Source organism: Pogoniulus pusillus, chromosome 38 (genome assembly GCF_015220805.1).
Source record: "Pogoniulus pusillus isolate bPogPus1 chromosome 38, bPogPus1.pri, whole genome shotgun sequence".
Taxonomy (NCBI): Eukaryota; Metazoa; Chordata; class Aves; order Piciformes; family Lybiidae; genus Pogoniulus; species Pogoniulus pusillus.
Window position 1 is genome coordinate 5,393,191 of NC_087301.1, and position 26,623 is coordinate 5,419,813.

General features: G+C 50.6%; 4 protein-coding genes across 7 annotated transcripts; 3 read left to right on the forward strand and 1 right to left on the reverse strand.

The window, feature by feature from the left end:
* Positions 1-141: 141 nt before the first annotated feature.
* On the forward strand, positions 142-4,843 carry NKAPD1 (NKAP domain containing 1). 3 transcript variants are annotated; one of them, XM_064173143.1, is made up of 5 exons: positions 142-363; positions 1,389-1,489; positions 2,787-2,939; positions 3,961-4,014; positions 4,217-4,843. In XM_064173143.1, the coding sequence occupies exons 1-5, from the start codon at positions 295-297 to the stop codon at positions 4,740-4,742; spliced, it is 903 nt and encodes a 300-aa protein (XP_064029213.1). In that variant the 5' UTR covers positions 142-294; the 3' UTR covers positions 4,743-4,843. The 3 variants fall into 3 exon arrangements, with proteins under 3 accessions (XP_064029213.1, XP_064029214.1, XP_064029212.1); XM_064173142.1 differs by having other exon boundaries at positions 145-363; positions 2,784-2,939; XM_064173144.1 differs by lacking the exon at positions 2,787-2,939 and having other exon boundaries at positions 144-363.
* A 1,253-nt stretch (positions 4,844-6,096) lies between these two features.
* On the forward strand, positions 6,097-10,285 carry SDHD (succinate dehydrogenase complex subunit D). The gene is made up of 4 exons (XM_064173145.1): positions 6,097-6,193; positions 6,272-6,376; positions 7,933-8,077; positions 9,625-10,285. The coding sequence occupies exons 1-4, from the start codon at positions 6,136-6,138 to the stop codon at positions 9,788-9,790; spliced, it is 474 nt and encodes a 157-aa protein (XP_064029215.1). The 5' UTR covers positions 6,097-6,135; the 3' UTR covers positions 9,791-10,285.
* Positions 10,286-12,306: 2,021 nt separating this feature from the next.
* Positions 12,307-16,823, reverse strand: LOC135191170 (interleukin-18-like). 2 transcript variants are annotated; one of them, XM_064173228.1, is made up of 5 exons: positions 16,420-16,823; positions 15,640-15,713; positions 13,852-13,989; positions 12,729-12,874; positions 12,307-12,614 (listed from the first exon to the last, which is right to left on the reverse strand). In XM_064173228.1, the coding sequence occupies exons 1-5, from the start codon at positions 16,614-16,616 to the stop codon at positions 12,399-12,401; spliced, it is 771 nt and encodes a 256-aa protein (XP_064029298.1). In that variant the 5' UTR covers positions 16,617-16,823; the 3' UTR covers positions 12,307-12,398. The 2 variants fall into 2 exon arrangements, with proteins under 2 accessions (XP_064029298.1, XP_064029297.1); XM_064173227.1 differs by lacking the exon at positions 16,420-16,823 and adding an exon at positions 15,958-16,345.
* Positions 16,824-19,465: 2,642 nt separating this feature from the next.
* Positions 19,466-23,624, forward strand: TEX12 (testis expressed 12). Its single transcript, XM_064173200.1, has 5 exons — positions 19,466-19,916; positions 20,006-20,074; positions 22,882-22,993; positions 23,104-23,155; positions 23,391-23,624. Exons 1-5 carry the CDS (start codon positions 19,782-19,784, stop codon positions 23,548-23,550), a joined length of 528 nt encoding a protein of 175 aa, XP_064029270.1. The 5' UTR covers positions 19,466-19,781; the 3' UTR covers positions 23,551-23,624.
* The last annotated feature ends 2,999 nt before the right edge of the window (positions 23,625-26,623 follow it).

Genomic DNA, 26,623 nt, shown 5'->3' on the forward strand with positions numbered 1-26,623 from the left:
GCCCTTCCCGTCCGCCCCACGCTCCCGCGCGTTCCGGCCCCGCCGGCAGCCCCGCTCCGCGCCCGCCGGCCCTCCCTGCCCGCTCGGCGGCGGAGCTGGACGCCGCCCCCGCAGCCGCCCCCGCAGCCGCCCCCGCAGCCGTCCCGGCCCGTGGCGGCCGCGGCTCGGGCCCCGCCGTGTGCTGCCGGGAGGAAGCATTTCGCGGGGACCACTTCCTGCTGGCGGCGGCAGGGCAGTGCCGGTGAGCGGCCCCGGCCCGGGGGTGCCGGCGGTGGGGTGGCGGCAGGCGAGAGGATGTCCCGGGTGCCGGTGGGCAAGGTGCTGCTGCGGAACGTGATCCGGCACACGGGCGCGCACAACAAGGTACGCCCGGGACCGCTGGGGGCCTCCGCGGCCTCTTGCGCTCCGTCTCGGCGGTGGCTCCGGTGGCTCTTCCGCCTGGCCGTGCCTCACGGTGGCGGTTCTGAGACCCCCGAGCACCGGCCGGGCGTTGCCGTGCGGCGTGCGCGGCGCCCAGGAGTGGCGGTGGCTCCGCGGCGGGGCCGGGCGGGGCGCGGGGGTGCGAGCTGGCGGCGGCGGTTAGCAGGCAGGAAAGAAGCAACTTGGAGTGGAGCTCCGCAGCCGCCCTCGGTCTCGCCTTCAGTCACGCTGTGGTTTTACCGAGTCCTCCTCCCCGGCGAGGGAGCGTGTGCGGGGATTTGGCTACCAACTGTGCCCCTTGCCAGCCAGGGCTGCGGGGGAGACTGGGCTATGCCTTCTGTGATGGTTTGGGTGCTCCCTGCCCCCCCACACTTCAGAAGGTACCCAGACTAGGCTCAGCCGGGCTCTGGGAATAGAAATGAAGCTATTTATTTACAGCAGCACAATAGACAAGCAGCCAGTTACAGTATATACAGTTACAGACAGAAATAGACAAGGTAAAAGTAATACAGAAGCACAACTCCCCTCCCAGAAACCTGAGTCCCCAGGAGGGGCTCTCAACCCCCCCTGCACCTTCCCCAAGCCCCTCTCAACCCTACCCCAGTCCTAAGGAAGAAAAGAGGTTCAGCCAAGAGGTTCAGAAGCAAAGGTGGGTCAGTCCAAATGGAAGGTGAGGTTAGGGAGCTGCATCTCAGCCAGCAGCCCAAGGCAGAGTGTGAGACTCAATGGCCAGAGTGTTATCTAATGGTTTCCTTTCTTCTTCAGCAAGACTCTGAGGGAAGCAGACATCACCACTGTTTTCCTTTCACAGCCCATGATCTACTTTCTCTCACCAAAACATTCTAGCCTGCTTCAAACTAGCACACCTTCTTAAAAGCAGCAAAGCTTAAACTGGGAGCTGATGCTGCAGGCTACAGGATCGTAAACTTCCCCCAGTGTTGTAATTCTTTCCCTTCTGTGACTTTCAGATTCAGGAAGAGACAGAAATGTGGAAAATAAGGGAGTGGGAGAAGCAGACAGAAGAGACTTACTGGAAAAGACAAAGCAGAATGTTCTCAGACACCTCCAGGTGGGTTTTATTGGTGTGGAAGAGAGGATTCTCTTGACTGAGTTACTGAACCCTTTTGTGTTACAGTGCTTTAAGAGCATTCTGGCATGTCACGGGTTGGAAGGGACCCAAGAGATCATCCAGTCCAATTCTACAGCCAGAGCAGGGCCATACAATCTAGCTCAGGGCACACAGAACACATCCAGACAGGCCTGCAAAGGCTCCACAGAAGGAGACTCCACAACCTCTCTGGGCAGCCTGTGCCAGGGCTCTGGGACCCTTCCAGTCAAGAAGTTGCCCCTTGTGTTGAGCTGGAACCTCCTGTGCTGCAGCTTCCATCCATTGCTGCTTGTCCTATCCCAGGGAGCAGTGAGCAGAGCCTGTCCCCCACTCCTGACCCCCAGCCCTCAGCTATTGATAAACATTGAATAAATCCTCTCTCAGTCTACTCCAGCCTAAGCAGCCCCAGGGCCCTCAGCCTCCCTTCATCAGGCAGTGCTCCAGTCCCCTCAGCATCCTGTGACTCTGTGTGGGTTTGGGGCCTTAGTCCTGGAACTAAGTCAGTTCTATTTGTTCAGCTTCCCTTTAATTGCTTTTAGCATCCTGTGATTGTCTGCTCCTGCAGACAGCTGCATTTGTTGTGCTAGGCAAGGTCACTCCTCCCTCTGATCACAGTATCACCAAGGTTGGAAGAGACCTCACAGCTCATCAAGTCCAACCCTTTAGCACAGAGCTCAAGGCCAGACCATGGCACCAAGTGCCACGTCCAGTCCTGCCTTGAACAGCTCCAGGGACGGCGACTCCACCACCTCCCCGGGCAGCCCATTCCAGTGTCCAATGACTCTCTCAGGGAAGAACTTTCTCCTCACCTCCAGCCTAAATCTCCCCTGGCACAGCCTGAGGCTGTGTCCTCTCGTTCTGGTGCTGGCCACCTGAGAGAAGAGAGCAACCTCCTCCTGGCCACAACCACCCCTCAGGTAGTTGCAGGCAGCAATAAGGTCTGCCCTGAGCCTCCTCTTCTCCAGGCTAACCAATCCCAGCTCCCTCAGCCTCTCCTCATAGGGCTGTGCTCAAGGCCTCTCCCCAGCCTCATTGCCCTTCTCTGGAGCATCTCTGCTGAGAATCTTGCTGTGCACAGCTGGAACCCAGCTGAAGGGGCTTTGCGAGGGCTGTTAGTGGTGACTGTTAGCTGACAGCTGGTCACCTTGCATAGATGGACACCTCAGAGGTGCTGGATTTCTGCTGCTCTGGCTGGAGCTCAGACAGTTCCTCCCCCAGAGCTGGCAGCTGAAGGCCAACTGTTCTCATCCCCCAGCAGCCGGATGCGCAGCGACGGCTTCGACGAGGAGGGCCACAGGGCTGACTGGAGAACAAAGAACTCACAGTTTCTAGACCTGGTTGAAGATGACCTCCTTAGGGCTCGCTCCTGGAATAAAAAGCTGTATGAATGTGAAGCCAACATGCCAGACAGGTGAGAATCTCTGCTTGGGATGCTCACTGAAACACCTTCTTGTTATCCTTTAAAAGAAGTCGAGGTTCTCTTTGCAGCGCACACTTGTGGCTTGAAAACCAACAATGCTGAGTCTCCCTCTGGCAACAAATAAGTCATGTTCACAAACTTGCAGTCACAGAATAATGGAGTGCACCTTAAGTCATGCCAAGCAGCAAAAGCTTAGTAATTAAGCTTAGTATTGATTAGTTTACCCAGGGAACTTCAAAAAGCTTGAGAAATGCAAGGTAGTGCTCTCTGGGGTTGTTGGAAAGAACTTTTAAGTTGTAATTTTCCCTAATGGGAGCTGGAAGTAAGTTGTATTTCAACAGTGCCAACCAAATCAGTGTCATATTTCCTTCCTTCTTTGCTAGGAAGGTTCTTACCGCCCTTCTTGTTTGTGATCACAGGATATCAGGGGTTGGAAAGGACCCAAGGAGATCATCCAGTCCAACCCCCTTGCCACAGCAGGACCACACAATCTAGCACAGATCACAGTATCACAGTATCACCAAGGTTGGAAGAGACCTCACAGATCATCAAGTCCAACCCTTTACCACAGTGCCCAAGGCTAGACCATGGCACCAAGTGCCACATCCAACCTTGCCTTGAACTGCCCCAGGGACGACGACTCCACCACCTCCCCAGGCAGCCCGGCCTTGAAAAGCTCCACAGGAGACTCCACAACCTCTCTGGGCAGTCTGTGCCAGGGCTCTGGGACTCTTCCAGTCAAGAAGTTCCCCTTGTGTTGAGCTGGCACCTCCTGTACTGCAGCTTCCATCCATTGCTGCTTGTCCTATCCCAGGGAGCAGTGAGCAGAGCCTGTCCCCCTTCTCTCCTGACCCCCAGCCCTCAGATATTGATAAGCATTGATTAAATCCCCTCTCAGTCTTCTCCAGATTAAGCAGTCCCAGGTCCTTCTAAACTCCTCTTCATTCTCTGGCTCTGTCTTGTGGTTGTTGTTCCTTGTCTGTTTCTAACAGATGGCTCTGCTTTCTTCCAGGTGGGGTCACAGTGGCTATAAAGAGTTGTACCCTGAAGAATTCGATACAGATAGGTAAGGCAAACAGAGCTTATTAATGCATCCAGAATCTTCTCTCAGGTTATATGCAGGAGTTTTTACGAACTGAATTCCCTGCTTTAGCCAAATGAAGTGCTGGGTTTGCTTCAAACGAGACAGAAGAGGTTCAGCTGCTCAGTGCCTGCCTGTCTGCTGCTTTTTTTTTGGTCATCCTTTGTTCTTTTTTTCTTGTCTGCAGCGACTCTCAAGAAGGAGACAACCAAAATGTTATCAACGGGAAGAAGAAATCTCATCTGGGAAAGCAAACCGCCCGGGAGTCACACAGAAGGAAAAAGCCCAAGAAGCCACACAAGAAGAAGAAGCAAAAAAAGAGATCCCACAAAAAGAGAAAGAAAAAGAAAAAGGAGCAGGGCAGGACATCATCAGATTCATCCCGAGAGAGTGAGTGCTCGGAAGAGGAGACCTCAAGCGCCCGCAAGGGGAAACACAAGCGCAAAAAAAAGACCAGGAAAGTGCCTGCCAGGGAACCTACCTCCTCTTCTGGGCAGGAGAGTGACTTTTCTCATGCAAGCAGCTCAACCACCAGCAGCTCTGAGGACAGTGAATCTGAGGAGAAAAAAGCAAAACGGCCCCCAAAAAAGAGGAAGAAACGTCACAGTTCTGCCTCAGAGAGGCACAGTGAAGTGCCAGAGAAGAAGAGCAAGAGGAAGAATTGGAAGGTGGCCGCTGATGAAAAGTCAGAGGATAGCTCAGATGAGGACTGATGAGTCTGGGCTGCAGCTCGGACAATAAGGCAGAGGACAGAGGCAGGTATTTATCTCTCAGCACTGCCCCATGGTACAGCTTGTTTCGACACTGTGGTTCATGCACATCCTGCCAGCCCCCAGAGGAGAGCCTGAGCCTTGGCAGCTTGCAGGAGGTGCCCCCTTGCTCTTCATTGACATACAGAAAACCAGTCCTGTGTCTCCCAGGTTGGCTGCTCCTGCCAGATGGGCCTCTTGATGCACCAAAGTGCATCTTCAGGGGCAAAGCAGGCACGTTTGCAGCACTGGGGTTGTTTTCTTTCAAACGTTTTAACAGATTGCTTTTTGGGGAGGTTACCAAATCAACAACCAAGACTAACAACAGGGGAGGGGCAAGACAAGAAGCCTGATAGCAGAGGAAATGTCACTGGACTCTGTGGTAGCTTCGTCTTCCCATCCTCCAACAAAAGCAGACCTGTGTGGGGGCATGCACACGGTCAGCTGCACACAGAAGGGAGCAGGAGGGGACACTCATTCCAGCTGAAGGTGCAGTGACTCCTTCCATGATGATGAAGACAAGGACTGCTCTGCCAAGTCCTGGTGTGGGCTGACCATTGTCTGCCTTTCCTTGGTTCTCTCCAGAGGGGATGCTGAAACCATTTGTGCTGAGAGGGAAGCCTTGGTGGGTGTTGAGTTCTGTCTCTGGTCTGCCTAAGGTGTTACTGGAGAAACTGGTACTAGGCTGTTCTCCTGCAGCTGAACAGCCCAGCCTTTTAACAGAATAAACCAATCCAGACGTGATGCTTTTGTCTTGTTTGGAGTAATGCCTGGGACAGAGCACAAGCCTGAAAAGCCTGCGTGGTTCCTGTGCTCTCTGCCACCTGTTTCTGTGTGATCAGGCCGGGTAGCTGTGGAGGGCTGGGAGATGAAGCCTGGATGAGGCATTTAGTGCCATGGTCTAGTTGAGTGGCATGGGCTGGGGGATAGGTTGGACTGGATGATCTTGGAGGTCTCTTCCAACCTGGTTGATTCTATGAAGCAAGGGAGGACGGAGTGGAAGGCAGCAGTTGGGACAAGCCCTCCCCTGGCACAGCTTCAGGCCACTTCCTCTCCTTCTATCACCTGCTACTAGGGAGAAGAGCCCGACCCGCACCGCACTGCAGCCTGCGGCCAGGGAGCTACAGGGAGCAGCGAGACCTCCCCTCGGCCTCCTCCAGACCCGCAGCAGCTCTCCGGGTGTCCCGAGCGGCTCTTGCGCCGCTCCTGCTGCCCCGGGGACGGCTCGGCGGCCCCGCAGCACCCCCGGGCCGCGCCGCTGCGCTCTCGCCGCCGCTCCCCCGGCCCCGCGCCGGTAGCGGAAGGGCTGCGGCGAGTTCCGGCTCCGGTGCGCGGTGCCCTTGGGCGGCTGGGGACGATGGCGGCGCTGGTGCTGCTGCGGGCGGGGCTGCGGCGGCCCCGCGGCGCCCAGCTGGGTGAGTGCCCGCCGGCCCCGCTGCTCCGCGGCGCCCAGCTCCGCCCTGCCCTGCCCTCACCTCCTCTTCTCTCCGCAGCTCTCCTCGGGGACACCCTGCTCCGCCGCCCTGCCGTCCTGGCAGCTGCCGCCCCTGGGAGCGCTCCGCTCCGGCGAAGCCACAGCTCTCCCCGGCAGGGCCACGGTACGTGGGGCGTCCCGGGGGAGCCGCCGCCGTGTGCGGGGCTCTGTGCGTGTGTGTGTGCGGCGGGTCTGACCTTCCCCGCGGCCGGCACCGGGCACCAGCTGTGCCAGCCGGCGCTGGGCCCTGGTTTCCCTGGCCTCGAAACGGTTTCTCCGGGCCAGCCAAGCGGCTGCGCTTGAGCTAGGTAGAGTTCCGTGTGAGTTAGGTAGAGTTCCATGTGAGCTAGGTAGAGTTCCATGGGAGCTAGGTAGAGTTCCATGTGAGCTAGGTAGAGTTCCATGGGAGCTAGGTAGAGTTCCATGGGAGCTAGGTAGAGTTCCATGGGAGCTAGGTAGAGTTCCATGGGAGCTAGGTAGAGTTCCATGTGAGCTAGGTAGAGTTCCATGGGAGCTAGGTAGAGTTCCATGTGAGTTAGGTAGAGTTCCATGTGAGCTAGGTAGAGTTCCATGGGAGCTAGGTAGAGTTCCATGGGAGCTAGGTAGAGTTCCATGTGAGCTAGGTAGAGTTCCTGCTGATTAAGGAAGGTGGAGGGGGATTGAGTGTGGAAAACTGGCTGAGAGACTTCAAAAGAGGTGATGTGACATTTGTTAGGCTTCAGTAACAGCAGAACTCCCCAGTTTAGGAGGGACATTGAGATGCTTGAGCGTGTCCAGAGAAGGGCGACGAGGCTGGGGAGAGGCCTTGAGCACAGCCCTACGAGCAGAGGCTGAGGGAGCTGGGATTGGTTAGCCTGGAGAAGAGGAGGCTCAGGGCAGACCTTATTGCTGTCTGCAACTACCTGAGGGGAGGTTGTGGCCAGGAGGAGGTTGCTCTCTTCTCTCAGGTGGCCAGCACCAGAACAAGAGGACACAGCCTCAGGCTGCGCCAGGGGAGATTTAGGCTGGAAGTGAGGAGAAAGTTCTTCCCTGAGAGAGTCATTGGACACTGGAATGGGCTGCCCGGGGAGGTGGTGGAGTCGCCGTCCCTGGAGCTGCTCAAGGCAGGATTGGACGTGGCACTTGGTGCCATGGTCTGGCCTTGAGCTCTGTGGTAAAGGGTTGGACTTGATGATCTGTGAGGTCTCTTCCAACTTTGGTGATACTGTGACACTGTGACTTTGAAAACACTGCAATTGTGACTTCTCTCCTTGGGCAGTAGGGCTTCTGATTCCCTGAGGTTAATCTGACCAGGCTGATCTGCAGGCAGAGAGTGTTTCTTGCCTTGTTTTCCCCTCTCTAAGTGGTGAGACTAACACAGAGGTGGTTCAAATTGTACCCTGCTGAGTATTTAGTGAAGGGATGAAGTTCTTTGGCCTTCAGGCTACTTCTGGACCATGTCTGACTGTGATGAGCCCAGAATTTTAATCTGCAGTTGAAAACAGCAGTATCAGTTCCTGGGCAGAACTGTCCCCTGTGTTATCATGAGCTGGCATTCACTGGCACTTGTAGTTGTGTCCATCTGGATGAAAGCTTAGTAATCAGATGAGAGAAAACCTGTGGTTGTGTGGTGCTGGCCTGTTTGTAAGGTTACAGCACTCTGAACAGGAGCTTTGCACTGAAAAATGCTTCTCCTTACAGGCAGTTCCAAGGCTGCATCTTTGCACTGGACAGGTGAGCGAGCTGTCAGTGTCCTCTTGCTGGGTCTGCTTCCTGCAGCCTACTTTTATCCTGGACCAGCCATGGACTATTCACTGGCTGCAGCCCTCACTCTTCATGGTCACTGGTAAGTAGAATGGGTCCCTCAGAACTACGAGTGAAGTCTGATAGAGGACTGTAGCAGCTCTGCTATGAGGACAGCCTACAAGAGTTGGGGCTCTGCAGCTTGGAGAAGAAAAGGCTTTGTGGAGACCTTGGAGTGGCCTTCCATTATCTGAAGGGAGCTCCAGGAGGGTTGAGGAAAGACTACTGACAAGGTCTTGTAATGACAGAAGGAGGAGGAATGGGTTTGAAGTGGCAGAGGGGAGATGGAAACTGGATGTTAGGAACAAGTACTTGAACAGTGAGGATGGTGAGACACTGGCACAGGTTGGCCAGGGAGGTTGTGGAGCACAGAGAGGGAGGGGGAGGAGACAGTGGCACAGGTTGCCCAGGGAGGTTGTGGAGCACAGAGAGGGAGGGTGAGGAGACAGTGGCACAGGTTTCCCAGGGAGGTTGTGGAGCACAGAAGCACAAAATGTGATCAAAGATCCTCACACCTCCCTGCAGGTGTTCAAGGCCAGGCTGGATGAGCCCTTGAACAACCTGGGCTGGTGGGAGGTGTGCAGTTTTATTAGTTCCTTGTAAATGGACTCCAGAAGACAATCTGTCACCATGAGAACAGTTGGGGATTGAAATCGTCCCTCAAGGGAAGCAGTGGAGTGTCCTCCATTGGACTCTGCTTGCCAGGGTGCTGAGCCAGCTCATTTCGACTCTGTTGTCACCAGGGTTTTGCACTTTGGCCACGACAACCCCAAGCAGCACTACAGGCTGGGGACAGAGTGGCTGAGAGCAGCCAGGCAAGAGGGGACTGGGGGTGCTGGGAGAGAGGAGCTGCAGAGGAGGCAGCAGTGCCCAGGTGGGCAGCAGAGCCAATGGCATCCTGGGCTGGCTCAGGAGCAGTGTGGGCAGCAGGACAAGGGAGATTCTTCTGCCCCTGTGCTCAGCACTGCTCAGGCCACCCCTTGAGTGCTGTGTGCAGTTCTGGGGCTTTCAATTGAAGAGAGATGTTGAGGTGCTGGAAGGTGTCCAGAGAAGGTCAACAAAGGTGGTGGGGCCTGGAGCACAGCCCTATTGAGGACAGGCTGGGGGAGCTGGGGCTGTGTAGCCTGCAGAAGGCTCAGGGCAGAGCTCATTGCTGTCTACAACTACCTGAAGGGAGGTTGTAGTCAGGTGAGGGTTGGTCTCTTCTCCCAGACAATCAGCACCAGAACAAGGGGACACAGTCTCAAATTGCGCCAGGGCAGGTCTAGGCTGGATGTTAGGAGGAAGTTGTTGCCTGAGAGAGTGATTGGCATTGGAATGGGCTGCCCAGGGAAGTGATGGAGTCTTTGTGCCTGGAGGTGTTGAAGCCAAGCCTGGCTGGGGCACTTAGTGCCATGGTCTGGTTGGTTGGGCAGGGCTGGGTGCTAGGTTGTGCTGGCTGAGCTTGGAGCTCTCTTCCAACCTGCCTGATTGTGTCATTCTACGAGCAGACAGTCCTCGTGGTCCCTTCCAGCCTGGCCCTCTGGGATTTCAGTGAGGAATGCTTTTTCCTGATTTCAGCTATGGTTTTATTTGCCTCTTACTCTGCAGGGGTCTTGGGCAGGTAATAACTGACTACGTCCACGGAGACACAGCAGTCAAAGTGGCCAACGCGGGGCTGTACGCGCTGTCGGCCGTCACCTTCGCTGGCCTCTGCTACTTCAACTACCACGACGTTGGCATCTGCAAGGCTGTTGCCATGCTGTGGAGCCTCTAAGATGCGACCAAGTCCCTGACAAAAATGATTGTTCACTGCTGCCTCTGCTTCATCATCTTTTTATCAACATGTTTCCTATGAAACAGATGAGTAAGCAAAGGGTCCATAGGTTGTACATACTGCAGGAAGAGCAGAACTAAGGCTTTTAGAAACAATAATCCAACAGCAGTTAAAAATATTAGGAGATTTCAAGTGAATTAAGGTCCAGGGGAGGGTGAGTTAAGCTGGACTGTACATTTTGAAGCATTAATGCCAGACTCCATAGCTGAAGGGAATTGCTTTGCAATGGCAGCTTTAATGAGTGCTTTTTCTATAGTAGCTGTTGTTTGGTTTCTTACTTTGTAAAGCAAGGTTGGATTGTGGAAAATGAACCTAATACTTCTGACATCACAACTGTGTGAGGCACTCCCTGGTTAACTCTTTGGACCCTGAGAGTTGATGTTAAAAAAGGGAATATTTTTTTCTTAATCCATGCAATAAAAATCTTTACAGAAATCCTGTGATTGATGTTCTGGAGTTTGACTATTTTGGAGGTTGCTTCAAATGTTTTCTCTGTTGATTAATATTAGGAGCCATAACTAGTTTGTGACTTTGATAGTTTTGAAATCCTGTGATTGATGTTCTGGAGTTTGACTATTTTGGAGGTTGCTTCAGCTGTTTTCTCTGCTGATTAATATTAGGAGCCATAACCAGTCTGTGACTCTGATAGTTTTGAAATCCTGTGATTAATGTCCTGGAGCTTTACTATTTGGGGTTACTTCAAATGTTTTCTCTGCTGATGAATATTAGGAGCCATAACCAGTTTGTGACTTTGGTAGTTTGGAACCTTTATGTTCATCTGCAGCATTTTGGGGGGGTTGTTTTCTGAATAAACACTGCTGCAGATTTTCTTGTGTGACTGAAAAGACAATAACCAAACCATTTCTGTCACAGCTTGTCATGAGGCTGAGGCAGCCTCTTGCTGTGTGTGGAAGCATTTTAAGGGAGGGAACTTTTAAGGTGGAACTTCTTTACTTTAAGGATCACAGAGCACTGGAATAGGCTCCCCAGAGAGACTGTGGAGTCTCCTCTGGAGCCTTTCAAGGCCTGTCTGGATGTGTTCCTATGTGACCTGAGCTTGATTCTGTGGTCCTGCTCTGGAAGGGGAGGTTGGACTGGATGATCTGTTTGGGTTCCTTCCAAGCCCTGATATCATATGAGCCTGTGAAATAAGATTCTTCTTAGCTTTATGTTTTCTGCTTTTCATAGTAGTAGAGAGTAGTTAACTGTTTCCACATTCAAGTGGTACTTTTCTGGTGCTGTTAATAGCAGGAGGAAGAGAATTTTGTGTGTTCCCATCTGCAATAAGCAGAATAAGTTGTTGTTTGCAAAGATTTCCAATAAGTTCCAAATTGGTGTTTCCATTTCATATTGAACTTCATCTTTGTGCCACCAAATTCAAAAGCTGTTTGATCAAGTGGCAGTAAGGATATGAGGGATCAAATTAGGACTGTGCATGCTTTCACATCTGTTTTTTTCCCCCTCATACTGGAAAACCTTGCTGCTTTTTGCCAAGAATCTGAATTTCTTTTCCTTTGTTGTTGCTTATTTTTGCACTGATTTACATTAGCTAAAACCACAAAACTGGCCTGCCTCAGGTGAAGAAGATTCATTGAATCAAGCAGGTTGGAAGAGAGCTCCAAGCTCAGCCAGCCCAACCTAGCACCCAGCCCTGTCGTCACCCTGACCATGGCACTAAGTGCCCCAGCCAGGCTTGGCTTCAACACCTCCAGGCACGGTGAGTCCACCACCTCCCTGGGCAGCCCATTCCAATGCCAATCACTCTCTCTGACAACAACTTCCTCCTAACATTCAGCCTGAACCTCCCCTGGCACAACTTGAGGCTGTGTCCCCTTGTTCTGTCCCTGTGTGCCTGGCAGAAGAGCCCAACCCCACCTGGCTACAGCCTCCCTTCAGGCAGCTGCAGACAGCAATGAGCTCTGCCCTGAGCCTCCTCCAGGTTGCACACCCCCAGCTCCCTCAGCCTCTCCTCATAGGACTGCTGTTCCAGGTCCCTCCCCAGCCTTGCTGGGGCACCTTCTCTGGGCACCTTCCAGCACCTCAGCATCTCTCTTCAATTCAGGAGCCCAGAACTGGACACAGTACTCGATGTGTGGCCTGACCAGTGCTGAGCACAGGGGTAGAAGAATCTCCCTTGTCCTGCTGCCCACACTGCTCCTGAGCCAGCCCTGGATGCCATTGGCTCTGCTGCCCACCTGGGCACACTGCTGGTTTATCTTCAGCTCCTCTCTCCCAGCACCCCCAGTCCCCCTCTGCCTGGCTGCTCTCAGCCACTCTGTCCCCAGCCTGTAGTGCTGCTTGGCGTTGTTGTGGCCAAAGTGTAGAACCCTCCACTTGGCCTTGTTCAATCTCATCCCACTGGGCTCTGCCCACCAGGCTCTGCTCACCCATCCAGCCTGGCCAGGTCCCTCTGCAGGGCTCTCTTGCCCTCCAACAGATTGACACCTGCTCCTAGCTTGGCATCATCTGATTTTATTAATAAAGAACCAAAACATATCTTAAGATTGTTGAAGCACATCACAGGTTGTGACTTCTGTCCTGGCTGAAGTTAGAAACTTAACTTCATGGTTTCATCCACTTCATCTTCTCTCGACAGTTTCTTTAGGGTTAGTTTTCTTAAGCTTCCCTCTTCCTCAAAGGCCAGGAACATTCCTCGTTCTAGGGAGTATTCAAACTTAAATGCTGCAGAACTACAAGATGTAAACATCCTTTTGAAAAAGATGATATTGCTTTCACCAGGAATATCTTCGGGAACTTTCCCTTCCTGTGGAAGAAAAGGGAAATGGGTTAGGTCCCGGCACAAAGCAATTTTAAGCTCACACGTTTGAATTCTTTTGCTCACTGCTTAAATACAAAGGGAGGGAAAGAAGGCACTTACCCTAAAGCGAACCATCATTTTCCCACATTCTTTCTCACAGCATAGGTAATAACTTTTATCAGCTACGTGGACGCTGAATGCAACAGGCATCCCTGCTGAGGGGGTGGTAGTTTTGTAGCAGTGGATGTTGAATTGCATCCCATTGCCTAAATACAAACGATTCCTTATTAATAGTTTGCTCAGGAGACAGCTGTAACAAATCTATTACATCTTAACCATTCCACTGACATCTCCTGTCTCTTTTCCTGACAAGAGAGCCAGGGCATGCATTTTGGAAGTGCAACGAGCAAGGTTTTGAATAGGGAAATGCAACAAAGTAAGTTTTGAATTTGGAAATGCTGTGACTAAGCTTTTGAATTTGGAAATGCAGTGAGCAAGGTTTTGAATTTGGAATTGCAGTGAGCAAGGTTTTAATTTGTAAATGCAGTGAGCAAGGTTTTGAATTTGGAAGTGCAGTGAGTAAGGTTTTGAATTTGGAAGTGCAGTGAGTAAGGTTTTGAATTTGGAAGTGCAGTGAGCAAGGTTTTGAATTTGGAAGTGCAGTGAGCAAGGTTTTGAATTTGGAAGTGCAGTGAGTAAGGTGTTGAATTTGGAAGTGCAGTGAGCAAGGTTTTGAATTTGGAAATGCAGTGAGCAAGGTTTTGAATTTGGAAGTGCAGTGAGTAAGGTTTTGAATTTGGAAATGCAGTGAGCAAGGTTTTGAATCTGGAAGTGCAATGAGCAAGGTTTTGAATCTGGAAGTGCAGTGAGCAAGGTTTTGAATCTGGAAGTGCAGTGAGCAAGGTTTTGAATCTGGAAGTGCAGTGAGCAAGGTTTTGAATTTAGAAGTGCAGTGAGCAAGGTTTTGAATCTGGAAGCAAGCATATGAAGTTACCACTTAGTATAGATGGGATGATCAAATCCCTTTAGGGGCATGAATTGAGAATTTGATTTGTAAGCAGTCACCTGTCCATCAGATCCTATTTGGATATGTGATTTGTACAGGAATAAGTACAGAAACAAGTTCTGAGTAATTGCTGAGGTCTCTCAGAAAAGAGCCAAACCCATTAGCACATTGTTAACTACTGGTGGGGAAAGAAAGGAGCTCTTAGTGCCAAGTCTGTCGTTTGTTTAATGGGTGTACCAGATTTAATCTCCTGATCTGTCACGTCTTCAAAAGCTGCACAATTCATGTCTGGTCGAGCCACAAGCAGTTGGCTGTTTACATTTCGAAGGAATCCTTGGAGAGTTTTTTCCTTGCAAAAGGCATCACATTCCAGCCCTGAAGAAATATTAGGCAAAGAGGGTGATCTCAGCAGTCCACTTACAGGCTTAATCTTCGTCAATAAGGATAAGAGGTGAAATAAATTCCTATAATGGCTGTCTCAAACCAAGTGCAGGCTGTGTCATTCTTTCCACCTGTCTTGTGGCAACTCAAGCAAGACAGAAGGATTCCCCAAAATAGAACAAGAGAAGCTACTTTATCTGTCGATGGGAGGTCAGAAACGGTTCAGGAACTACAGTTCTTTCTTTTGCCTAACAATTAGAATTGAATTACATCCCTCTTCTGTTAGGGGAGCAACTACCTTGTATTTAGGAGGAAACAAAGCAACCTCAACCTCAGAAAAGTGGTGAGCTGTACCTCTCCCACTGGCCTTCACCACTTCGAATACTTGTTGTCTAAAGCACACAAAGCATTTATGGGTATGTGTGAGCAGGTTAGCTCAGATTAAATTGATAATGAAGTAAATAAATTAGGAGCTTTCTGCTTACCATCATCATCTTGGTTCCAAGTGAGCAACGTAAAAAAAGAAAAGAAAGGAAAAACAACATTAAGCTCTGCCCCCACAAAAGAAACCACTCTCTACCCACTTTTGTTTTGCAGGCTTGGAAGCCAGCCAGCCACCTACAGGTCTCTGGTTGTACTCCCCAACATCGCTAATTGATCACGCCGAACACAACAAACTCAGCAGAATGATGAAACCACTGATCACTTGAAAAGTGGAGTTACCCAAGAGGCATGCGAAATGGTTTAGGGTTATTTAAGGATGAGCAGCTCGGGATAGTTTAAGCCTAAATAAAGAGCATGCAGATTTGGGGGGTTAATCAGCACCTTTATTCTAAGTGAGCAAAAGGACAAGGAGAAGGTCATTATAAATTGCTTCTAAAGAAGAGATTGTTTTCTATCTAATCCATATATTCCAAATCCAACCTTTCTGAGTGTCCTTTACAGGAATGTATTGCATGAAGCAACAAGTATTCTACTCAGATACTTGGCTTACAGTACTTCACACTGAAGCTGATGGGAAGAGGAGGTGCAATCAGCTTGCTAAAGGAGTTGGTTTTAATCAGTATTCAAACAGAGAAAGTTTGTAAATGTTGAACGTGTTCAGCAGTATGGTACTGACCTGTTGAGACACTGGGACAGCTGTATCACCCTCAGGTTCTTTCTGCAGTGAACAGCCTGGCTCCACAATCTAACACCTATCATTCCTGGAAGTGCGTGGGGATTGTAACTCAGGGTTTAATCTGAAGCAGGGTAGATTTATGTTGGACATCAGGAAGAAGTTCTGTACAATGAGAGTGGTGAAATACTGGAACAGGCTGCCCAGGGATGTGGTTGAGGCCCCAACCCTGGAGATATTGAAGATCAGATTTGATGTGGCCCTGTGCAGCCTGCTCTAGCTGGAGGTGTCCCTGCTGCCTGCAGGGGGATTGGACAAGATGCCCTTCGAGGGTCCCATCCAACCCCATGCAATCTGGGAATCTGTGAATCTCTGACTGCTTGGAGGATTGCTCAGGTGTCACGGCAATGGAGGGGAGCAGGGTGCCACAAATCCAGGGATGCCCAAGGAAAGGATTGAATTGTAGATCAGCTTTTGATCTATGCAGAAAGGAGAAACAATGTGTCTCAGCCGTGGGTGGGAATTACCTTCAAAATAGAGGCAGAAGTTTTCTCCTAATTTCACTGCATACACAAGAATCTCTTCACTGCTCATCTTCACTCTGACAAGAGAAAAGAAGCGTGCAGACGATTCAGAGTTAAGAACAGTGCTTTGCACCATGTAAGGCAAGGGGGGGTCTTGGGCTGGTTCTCTTGCAACAGTCAAGGGCTTTGCCGAAGCAAAGGGGGAGGAATTATTGATAAAGGGTTAAAAGGAAAAGGTGGCTCTGAGTTTAATGGGTAAAGCACACGAACTCATGACTCTTCTTCCTCGGCCAGGGGAGTAGGAGATGGACAGATTCTTACCGAGCACGGTCGAAAGGAAGGGTAGAAGCCAAAGGAGTTGTTTCCTGGCTGCTGGAATCTGTGTGCTCAGACGTGCCCCGAGTGGACACAGGGGCGCAGGGAACGAGAACGCAGGGCCGCGCCCCAGCGGCTCCTGCACCGCTCGGCGCCTGTGTCCGCGGCAGCGCGGAACTGCCAGCGGAGGGGCCGCTGCCCACAGCCCGCCCGCGCTCCGGCTGAGTGATGCCCTCCATCGCCAGCTCCGGCAGCGGACACGGCTCTGCAACTCGCTGCAACCGCGAGAAGGGGACGGCTCCGGTGCCAGGGCGGGATGTCCCGCCCGGGCTGCAAGGCGCGGGGAGCGGCGTTTCCGCCCTTCCCAGGGCACGGCGCAACCCCAGTGCCAGCTCAGCTGCTCTGCCGCTGCCCTGCCCCGCCCGTGCCCCTGCCCCGCTCGTGGCTCCGGCTGCTGCCTGCCCCTACCTCTCTCCTCGGCGGGCTGCGGCGAGCGAGTCAAGACGGAAGGGCCAGGGCGGGCGGCGGAGGGGCGGGGACCGGCGGCGGCAGCGGCTCCCGCAGCCAGAGCCCACCCGCCCGGTCCGCTCCCTACACGCGTGGGTGCCTCCGGCGGCAGAGTCCCAGCCGGCAGGGCCGCTCGGGCTTTCTCCAAGTAGTGTCATCGCTGTGTAACCTTCACGCGTGACTGCGAGCCGGGGGCACAAGCGAGGGCTGCGGCAGGTGGCGGCTGCTGCAAAGGACTGGGGAAGCGGACTTCGTCCCTGCTTGCATCACTGTAGCACAGAAGGAGCAGCCCGAAGAAGCCGCAGAGGAAATCAGGACTCTTTCCCAAGACAGCTGTCTGCTGTCTGTGCCTCCATTTGCCTTGCGGCACTTCCCCTCCTCGTCGGAGACACCAAACCACGCAAATCTGAGATTGCAAAGGGAAGCTTTTTCGCGACTCCCTTTATCTCATCTCACCCAGACGCTGGTCAGAGGACAAAGTTTGCTTTCTCCATCAGCGGCTTGCAGCCCGTTTGCTTGGTCCGTAAAGTCTCAATTAGCAGCTGTTGAAGCAGGTAGTGGCTAACTTCGGCATGGGAACCTCCTCTTCTGCACAGGCTTAAACGCTGGATCTGCCTCGGAGGGAAGCCAGTTTAGGGTTGAAACACTTCGTGTCTCTCTGGGGGTTTCCATAACTGCAATACCGAGGATGTCTGATAGGAAACTTTCACATCCTGGCTTAGAACTTTTGATTATTTTCGTGTGCGTTGAGTTTTCTTCCTAGGCTCACATCCCCGAGGTACTGGAAGTGGTAAAGCATTTCAGATGCATAGGATTAAACATATTAAAGGTACCTCAATTAGGGAAACACTCTAAGAACATTTTCTTAGCATGTTCTTTTGTGTCAATGATTAGAGAGTGTTGCTAAGGACATAATTACCTATAAGGGTATTGAGAATTCAATCAAGTGGCTGTGGCACTGTGTTGAATTTCTGCTTTGAGGAAGTACTGAATTCTTGTTTCAGTGGTTTCATTTCTTGTCCTGAGTTTTGACTTTCAGAGGGTGTTTGGATAAAGTGTGTTAAGATTAAGATCTCTTCTTAAAAGCAGAAATTAAAGCTGTAATGAAACAGTATCACAGTATCACAGTATCACCAAGGTTGGAAGAGACCTCACAGATCACCAAGTCCAACCCTTTACCACAGTGCCCAAGGCTAGACCATGCAACCCAGAGGAAAGCTTCCCTTTGCTCCAACGTAACTTCAAATCTTGCAATGACTTTTTTTTACATCAGGGTTAAGCCAGGATTTAGGAAAGCATTTAAGGTACAGCATTGTGCTAGTCTGAAGCTAGCTCACAGGATCAGAGAATCAAGCAGGTTGGAAGAGACCTCCAGGATCATCCAGTCCAACCTAGCACCCAGCCCTGGCCAATCAAGCAGACCATGGCACTAAGTGCTACATCCATAGAATCATAGAATCAACCAGGTTGGAAGAGACCTCCAAGATCACCCAGTCCAACCTAGCACCCAGCCCTATCCAGTCAACTAGACCATGGCACCAAGTGCCTCATCCAGGCTTTTCTTGAACAGGCATGAGGTTAATATGTCAGCATTTTCATTGTATTTCATCTGATACATTGCTGCTTCAAAAACTGACTCTGTGCATGAAAGACTAGGGAAGAAATTAACTGATAACACACGTTTATTGTCTATAAAAAGCTTTTCATCCCATATCATCCCATTTAAGTAAACATTTGGATATTCTTATCAGTCCTGCCTATTTAGCCTGTGATTTGAGAATCAAGTTGGCTCCTTTCCATTTCATCTATTCTCACCAATAATGCAGGTTTTGCAGGCTAAATTAGTCCCTTGTTTGCACCTGTGCCCCCTAATGCCATCACTGGGTTTGCACAGCTGGCACTGAATCATAGAATCATAGAATCAAGCAGGTTGGAAGAGACCTCCAAGATCATCCAGTCCAACCTAGCACCCAGCCCTATCCAATCAACCAGACCATGGCACCAAGTGCCTCATCCAGGCTTTTCTTGAAGACCCCCAGGGACGGTGCCTCCACCACCTCCCTGGGCAGCCCATTCCAATGCCAATCACTCTCTCTGACAACAACTTCCTCCTAACATCCAGCCTGAACCTGCCCTGGCACAGCTTGAGGCTGTGTCCCCTTGTTCTGTCCCTGTGTGCCTGGCAGCAGAGCCCAACCCCACCTGGCTACAGCCTCCCTTCGGGTCCCTTCCAACCCCCTATCACTCTGCGTTTCTGTGACAGCTCAACGCTCCGAATCGCCACAGGTGCTTTAACCCAACCACGCAGCTGTGGCTCAAGGCTTCTTCCTGGGCTCCCTGGAGCAGACCTTTCAGCGGCCAACCGTGCAGCCTCCCTCCTCTGCCAGCCTTCAGAGGTGGGCTCGGCGGGAGCGGGCTGGGCGGCTCACCCTGCACCCACCCGCCCTTCCCGGGCATTGCATCCCGGGCACCGCGTCCCGGGCCAGGCGAGGCTCTGAGGCCAGACTCGGTCCCGTGTGCGGAGCGGGGACGGCCCCGCCGCGGCTGCCCTCGCGCTCCGGCCGTTAACGGCTGCCTGAGGAGAGACCGCGGGGTCCCCTCAGCGCCCCGGGCCGGCGCTGCCTGAGGAGCGCCCACGGGGTCCCCTCAGCGCCCCGGGCCGGCGCTGCCTGAGGAGCGCCCGCGGGGTCCCCTCAGGACCCTGGGCCGGCGCTGCCTGAGGAGCGCCCGCGGGGTCCCCTCAGCGGCTCGGGCCGGCGCTGCCTGAGGAGCGCCCGCGGGGTCCCCTCAGCGCCCCGGGCCGGCGCTGCCTGAGGAGCGCCCGCGGGGTCCCCTCAGGACCCTGGGCCGGCGCTGCCTGAGGAGCGCCCGCGGGGTCCCCTCAGCGGCTCGGGCCGGCGCTGCCTGAGGAGCGCCCGCGGGGTCCCCTCAGCGGCCCGGGCCGGCGCTGCCTGTGGAGCGCCCGCGGGGTCCTCTCAGCGCCCCGGGCCGGCGGCTGCCTGAGGAGCGCCCGCGGGGTCCCCTCAGCGCCCTGGGCCGGCGCTGCCTGAGGAGCGCCCGCGGGGTCCCCTCAGCGCCCTGGGCCGGCGGCTGCCTGAGGAGCGCCCGCGGGGTCCCCTCAACGCCCCGGGTCGGCGGCTGCCTGAGGAGCGCCCACGGGGTGCTCTCAGCGCCCTGGGCCGGCGCTGCCTGAGGAGCGCCCGCGGGGCGCAGCGTGGGCGCAGAGCCGGGCAGCGCCCTCCGGGGAGACGCCGAATCGGCCTCCGCAGCCCGGCGCAGGCCACAGACACCGTTCAGCACCTGGGCCGTGAGCCCTGGCCGAGATGGCCCAGGCTGGCCCGGGGAGGGTCGGGACACGGCCTCGTAGTCTCCAGCCCCAGACGGTGCAGTCGTCGGCCTTTGAGGCTCTGCCTCACGCCGGTGAGGAGCAGAGCTCCGTTGCAGAGGAGCTACCAGAGGTATTGGTTGCAGGTTTAACACCTTTTAATGTGCTTTCCAGCCGCACAAGGTCACCATTTAAACGGGACACTGTACTTTTCTTTCTCAGGCGCCGATGACAAGCAGCAGCACACAGAAACCTGATGAAAACAGAAGTAAACGTAAAAAAGAGGTGGAGGTGAGCAGTACTGAAGGAGAGGGCCTTGGCTCTTCATTTAAGCTATGTGCTTAACTTGGATATTTGATGCTTGAGGTCCATTCCAACCTGGTGTTCTGTTAACCTGTGAATCTCCTCCTGGCTTGGGGAGCGGTGGAACCCAGCCCCTCATGTCCTTCTCTGGCCCTGCTGTGTGCTCCTGTCCAGGAGAGAGGGCAGAGAGCCCCATGTCGGTTTGTGTATCATAGAATCATAGAATCAACCAGGCTGAAAGAGACCTCCAAGATCATCCAGTCCAACCTAGCACCCAGCCCTAGCCAGTCAACTAGACCATGGCACTGAGTGCCTCATCCAGGCTTTTCTTGAGCACCTCCAGGGATGGTGTCTCCACTACCTCCCTGGGCAGCCCATTCCAATGCCAATCACTCTCTCTGTGAAGAACTTCCTCCTAACATCCAGCCTATATCTACCCCAGCACAACTTGAGACTGTGTCCCCTTGTTCTATTGCTGGTTGCCTGGGAGAAGAGGCCACCCCCCACCTGGCCACAATGTCCCTTCAGGGGGGACACATAAATGGATTAGGGGAAGCATAAATGGATTTCTTGTATGAGGAGAATGTGCAATTTCTTAGTGGTTGAGGATTTACAAAGTTGGGTTTGCACTGCAACACAGTTGGAGAGTCACAGAACTGGTTGGAAGAGACCTCTAAGGTCATCAAGTGCTGACACCACCATGGGCATTAAACCATTAAATCTCAGTAGGGACATGAAGGGGAACAAGAAGAATTTCTTCAGGTATAGAAGTGAGAAAAGGAGGACTAGGGAGAATCTGGGACCCTTCCAGAAGGGAAATGGAGAGCTGGTGACAAAGGATATGGATAAGGCTGAGGTGCTCAGTGACTTCTTTGCCTCAGTCTTCAAAGGCAGAGGCTCCAACCACAATGTTCAAGTCCCAGAGGGCAAATGTAAGGACTGGGATAAGGAAAATCTGCCCACTATAATTGGAGACCATGTTTGAGAGCACCTAAAGAATCCAAATGTGCACAAGTCCATGGGGCCCAATGAGATCCACCCACAGGCCCTGCGGGAACTGGTGGATGAAGTTGCTAAACCACTGTCCATCATAGTTGAAAGGTCCTGGCAGACTGGTGAAGTTCCTGCTGACTGGAAAAGGGCAAACATAATGCCCACCTTCAAGAAGAGAAAAAATGATGACCCTGGGAACTGCAGACCAGTCAGACCTCTGTTCCTGGCAAGATCATAGAGCAGATCCTCCTGAAGGTTCTGCTAAGGCAAATGGAAAACAAAGCAGCGGTGATTGGTGGTAGCCAGTGATGGCTGCACCAAGGGCAAATCATGCCTGACAAATTTGGTGGCTTTTTATGATGAAATCACAGCAACAGTGGATAAGGGAAGGGCAACTGACATCATCTACCTGGACCTGAGTAAGGCCCACATGACATCCTGGTCACCAAACTGGAAAAACAGGGACTGGATGGGTGGAGCACTGCTGGGTAAGGAATTGGCTGGATGGCTGCATGCAGAGAGTGTGGTGATCCAGGGCACAGTGTCCACCTGGAGACCAGTGCCAAGTGGCATCCCTCAGGGGTCAATGCTGGGACCAGTGCTGCTTAACATCTCTGTCAGCAATATGGACAGAGGAATTGAGTGCAGCCTCAGCAAGGGTGCAGATGAATCCAAGCTGTATGCCACAGTCAACTTGTTAGAGGGCAGGGATCCATCCAGTGGGATCTGGACAGGCTGGTAGGCCCAGGCCAACCTCATGACATTCAACAAGGCCAAGGGCAAGGTCCTGTATCTGGGTCAGAGCAATCCCAAGCGCAGCTCCAGGTTGGGTGGGAAATGGCTGAGAGCAGCCCTGAGGAAGAGGACCTGGGGATCTGAGGTGATGAAAAGCTCCACATGAGCCTGCAGTGTGAGTGCAGCCCAGACAGCAACCCTGATGCTGGGCTGCAGCAAGAGCAGTGTGGGCAGCAGGGCAAGGGAGGGGATTCTGCCCCTTGGCTCTGCTCTCCACAAACCCCACCTGCAGTCCTGTGTGCAGTTCTGGAGCCCCCAACACAAGCAGGACATGGAAGTGTTGGAGCCAGTTCAGAGGAGGCCACCAAGATGCTGAGAGAGCTGCAGCAGCTCTGCTGTGAGGACAGGCTGAGAGAGTTTGGGCTCTGCAGCCTGGAGAAGGCTTCCAGGAGACCTTGGAGTGGCCTTCCAGTATCTGAAGTGGGCTACAGGAAGGCTGGGAAGGGACTGTTGACAAGGTCTTGTAATGACAGGATGAGGAGGAATGGGTTTGAACTGGCAGAGGGGAGATTTAAAATAGATGTTAAGAAAGGTTCTTTGCAGTGTGGGTGGTGAGACACTGGCACAGGGAGGTTGTGAAGTGTTCAAGACTAGGTTGGATGAGGCCTTGAGCGACCTGTTCTAGTGGGAGGTGTCCCTGCCTGTGGCAGGGGGTTGGAACTGTCTGAGCTTTAAAGTCCCTTCCAACCTGAATCATTCTGTGGTGACTCTACCACCTCCCTGGGCAAAATGTATGGACTTCCTGAGGGTGAGCTTCTGAAGTTCATCAGCTTTTACTGATAGAAGAAAAGATCTTAAGCTGGTACCCACCCACTCCCCTCGTAGGTGCTTCCCACCCACTCCTCTAGATGCTCTGCTTGTTCACCGTGGATGGTGTTGATGCTGTGAAGCCAATGACACACTCTAAAACCAAATCTCTCAAGATCTTTTACCATCTCTTCTTTCTCTCACTTAACCTTTATCTGTGCCAAGCTGTATGTATTTTTTTGATTGTGCTCTGTTATTAGAATGAAGCTTCAGAAAATCCTCAGTTGTCCTCCCATGACAAAACAGATTTGGCTTTTTTTGAAGACTCACAGTCCCTTGACAAACATGAACCACTGGAAAAAGTTTTAAAAGGTGATGTATTAAATAAACTGAAAGTAACTTCCCTGATTTGAAGTTGAGATCAACATTTGCTGAAATGTTTCAACAAAATGCCCTTATTTTTTTTTTTTCTCCTTTAACAGAGATGAACAAAGAAATCACAAACTTGTTATCAAAATATGCTCACATTTTAAGGCAAGTTTACTTTGTCCTATTTGCACAGCACTTTCCTACCTCTTCTAGATAAGAAGGATTATTTTGGCTGCAGGTTAGGGAAATCAGCAGTGAAAACTCTTGAGCACATCTTCAGAGGCAAATGCTGGTTTCTGCTGCACCAGACAACTAATTTGGTCAGAAATTGAGTATTGATAGACAGCACATTGCTAAGTAGTGAGAAAGTGAATGGCTTTGGTATTGATTTTAACTGCAGATTTTTTCAATTAAGTGAGAGAGCAGCGATGGATGCTTCTTATGTCCAAGAACTTGATGGAATCTTAAAAGAAGCAAGGACCATAGAAAACCACTTAAAACAGAAAAGAGAGGCTCTGAAACAGAGATTCGCTGTGATCGCAAATGCTTTGCAGAGCTGAATGGAGTTTGTTAGGCTGCAGGAATGCAGAACAAGACTTGTAGTATATTTTATGTATTAAAAAGCAAACTGTGATGAGTGCTGTGAAGAGTCTTTTGTGTAAATATTTCTAGCAGTTCAGGATTTAATAATAACAATAATTTCCAACAACTTAAGCAGCAGCTTTTAATGTACGACACATAGGGTTGGAGTTAGTAAAAAATACTAAATACCCTTTTAAAGTCCTGTGTCTCCAAGGGATTCTACACATTAAAGCACCTGCTTTTCACTTGTTGTCCCATTGCTTAGGCTTGTCCCTGTGCTTCCATCCCTAGGAAATGTTGGCAGCATTTGAAGCAGAAAGTAGAATGAATTTTGTGTGGCTTGGCTTTATGGCTGTGGAAGTTCAACACAATTTCCTTCAGAAGCAGTCATAGTATTTGCAATGTCTCTTCTAAGGGTGTTTGCTTCTTTTGTTGTCACAACCAGGCTTTCACTCTAGAACACAGTCTAGAAACCGTTCTGTGATGCATAGAATTTTGCAGTGTTAAGTGGAAGAATACCTCAGATTACCATTAACCATTTTCTGTGGTCTTTTTTCTTCTTCCTACTTTAGACTGTTTTGGTGCTAAAAGTCTTACCAGAATATTCTTGCAATCTTATTTCCATTTTGTCTCAGAATAGAAATAGATTGGAAAGATCAGATAAGCAATAGGAGAATTCTGTTAACTTTGGGAAAGGTACAAAGAGGTATAAAGTCTTAATTTGCAAACACATTTTAATGCTTTTACAGCTTTTCAAGTGAAACTGAGGCCATTTACATAGAAATATAAAAGCACAGCATCAAAACTTTGCTGGTAATGGCAGTAAAGACCTAGATAATGTTAACATCATCCAGAATGATTCTGTTCTTTAGATACATCAGTCTTGTTTGCTGTCTATCCAGTTTAGTTCAAGATGCTTACAGAGGTTTTGCAGCACTTGTCATTTGGCTGTTGACAAAAGATGAAACATAAAGTGTACAAAGCATCATTTGTACCAATTGTGAGGCTAATGAAATAAAGTGCCAGGCAGTCCTGTTACTAGCATAAGACACATTTATATCTTACCTCCAGCACTGTGTATTCATTTTCTCTTTAAATCCTTTCAGTCCCAATCGATCCTTTTGTCCTCCTTTTATTAGATAAAAGTCATTAAATGAGCAAATCTCCTACCTGTCAAACTGATACTATTTAAAACAAATAATGAGAGAAATTGGACATCTAGAGTGAGATTTTTCCAAGGTATTTAGGTACCTAAAGATGCAGATATGGACTTAGTAGGATTTTCCAAGTGCCTAAGCGTGTAAGCGTCTTACATGCTTAGGAATTTTTGAGAAGCCCATAAGGTGCCTATCTGCATCTTTAGCATCTAAAGGCTTTCAGAAGTCTTGCCACTGGTCTGTCACATTTACCACTCTCTTACTTTTTCCTACTAATCACATCTAGTTTTGTAATCAGTCTCAGTAATGCTGCTTAAACCAGTTGAAAGTGGAAGAAACAGAGATGATGATTTTGGAAGCTACGTTTTGTAGAATGTTGTGCTGTTTCTAAAACCTCCAATCATCTCTAATGAGGACTAAAAGCAGAGTTTTAAATTGTCACCTCTGGAGTGTCTGGATTTAGACATTTCCTTATTTATGTAGCCTTTAAAGAACAATTAACACAACTGTCATTACCATTAAATATCTGTTATCAAAGTCACAAGTTCGCTGCATTTTATCTGTTCATGCCCAAGGAAATTATGCAACCTTTTTAGGTCACCTTGGATTTAGATCATCTAGATTTAGTTTATGTGGCTCAAATGTCCAAGTTGCAAACCTTTGGTTCTAGTATTAATTATTCTGAAGAAGAAGAGCTCAGAAAACTGTTGGATCACATAATCTAAGGGTTTAAGTGGGCACATACCCACAGTGTCACTTTGCTCCATTTAAGAACTTCTTAACATCCAATAAAAATCAGTAGAAATATGCTTCTTAGGAGAATGAAGAGCAACTTATTCTGGCATTCAAATGCAGTTAAATTCAAGCCAGACCTCTCTGTATGACTCTTGGTTTTCTACAAGAACTTCTTATGCAGTTTGTTGACATGATGCTGCAGTTCAGAGTGGGATCTCTGTGCTAATGAGGGCATTCTGAATTTTGAGGAGACACTGAAAGTAAATCACTAAGTATGGCTGTAGTTATCTAGCTGAGACTATTAGCAGTGTGGTTATGCTTAGTAAAGGGAAGTCACTCAAAAAGTTTGATAGAATTTGAAGCAGATACTTTAAAGAACTGGTTTTGAATTGCTAGGAGCAAGAAAGCCTCTGGTTTTGCTGCACCAATCTATTGGAGGAGAGATATAAAAGTAAACACAGACTAAGGGCAATGAATTAAATATGTGGGTTTGTACAATTCCAGCTTGAAGTGGTAGGCTCAGAACGTTTCAAACACCCATTGCAAATGAACCTGTCTATTCTCTGTTGATGTTAAAAACTACTTCAGCAATAGAAATACTCACCTGCTGCTTGCTTCCAGACAAATTCTTCTGTTTAAAGGGAGCCTTCTTGGCTAAAAGTGTAGTGTGCTTTTCTGCTGGCTGCATTTCAGTGTTTCACCTAGCAGCTGAACACTCACTCCACACTGCTTTTCTTCTAAAACATCAGAAAAGAAAATGTTACTGTTTTCCTGATTGCCTACCCTGCTAATAATGTCTCTGCACCCACTGCCTCTTTCATGTTTTGTAGTCTTTATTGGAAACAAAACAAACCAAAGATTTTACTTCCCTCTCAGATGAAACTAAAAGCTCATTCATCCTGCCCCTGAGGAGTGAGCTACCCATGACATCCAACTGGCACCCATCCCATCACTATCCGCTTTCCAGTTTTACTGAAGGAGGTTTGAACAGAAAATTAATTGGCTTTAAAGCTGCCAAATCTGATCAGCAAAGCTCAGCTGTTAGCTACGTTTTCTTTAAGCTTCTTCTGCTGTGATTTAAGCTGTGGTTCCTTAGCAAATTAACAAGAATATCCAAGCTGATGGATCAGTAACAGAATATAAAGGGATTTTTTTTAAG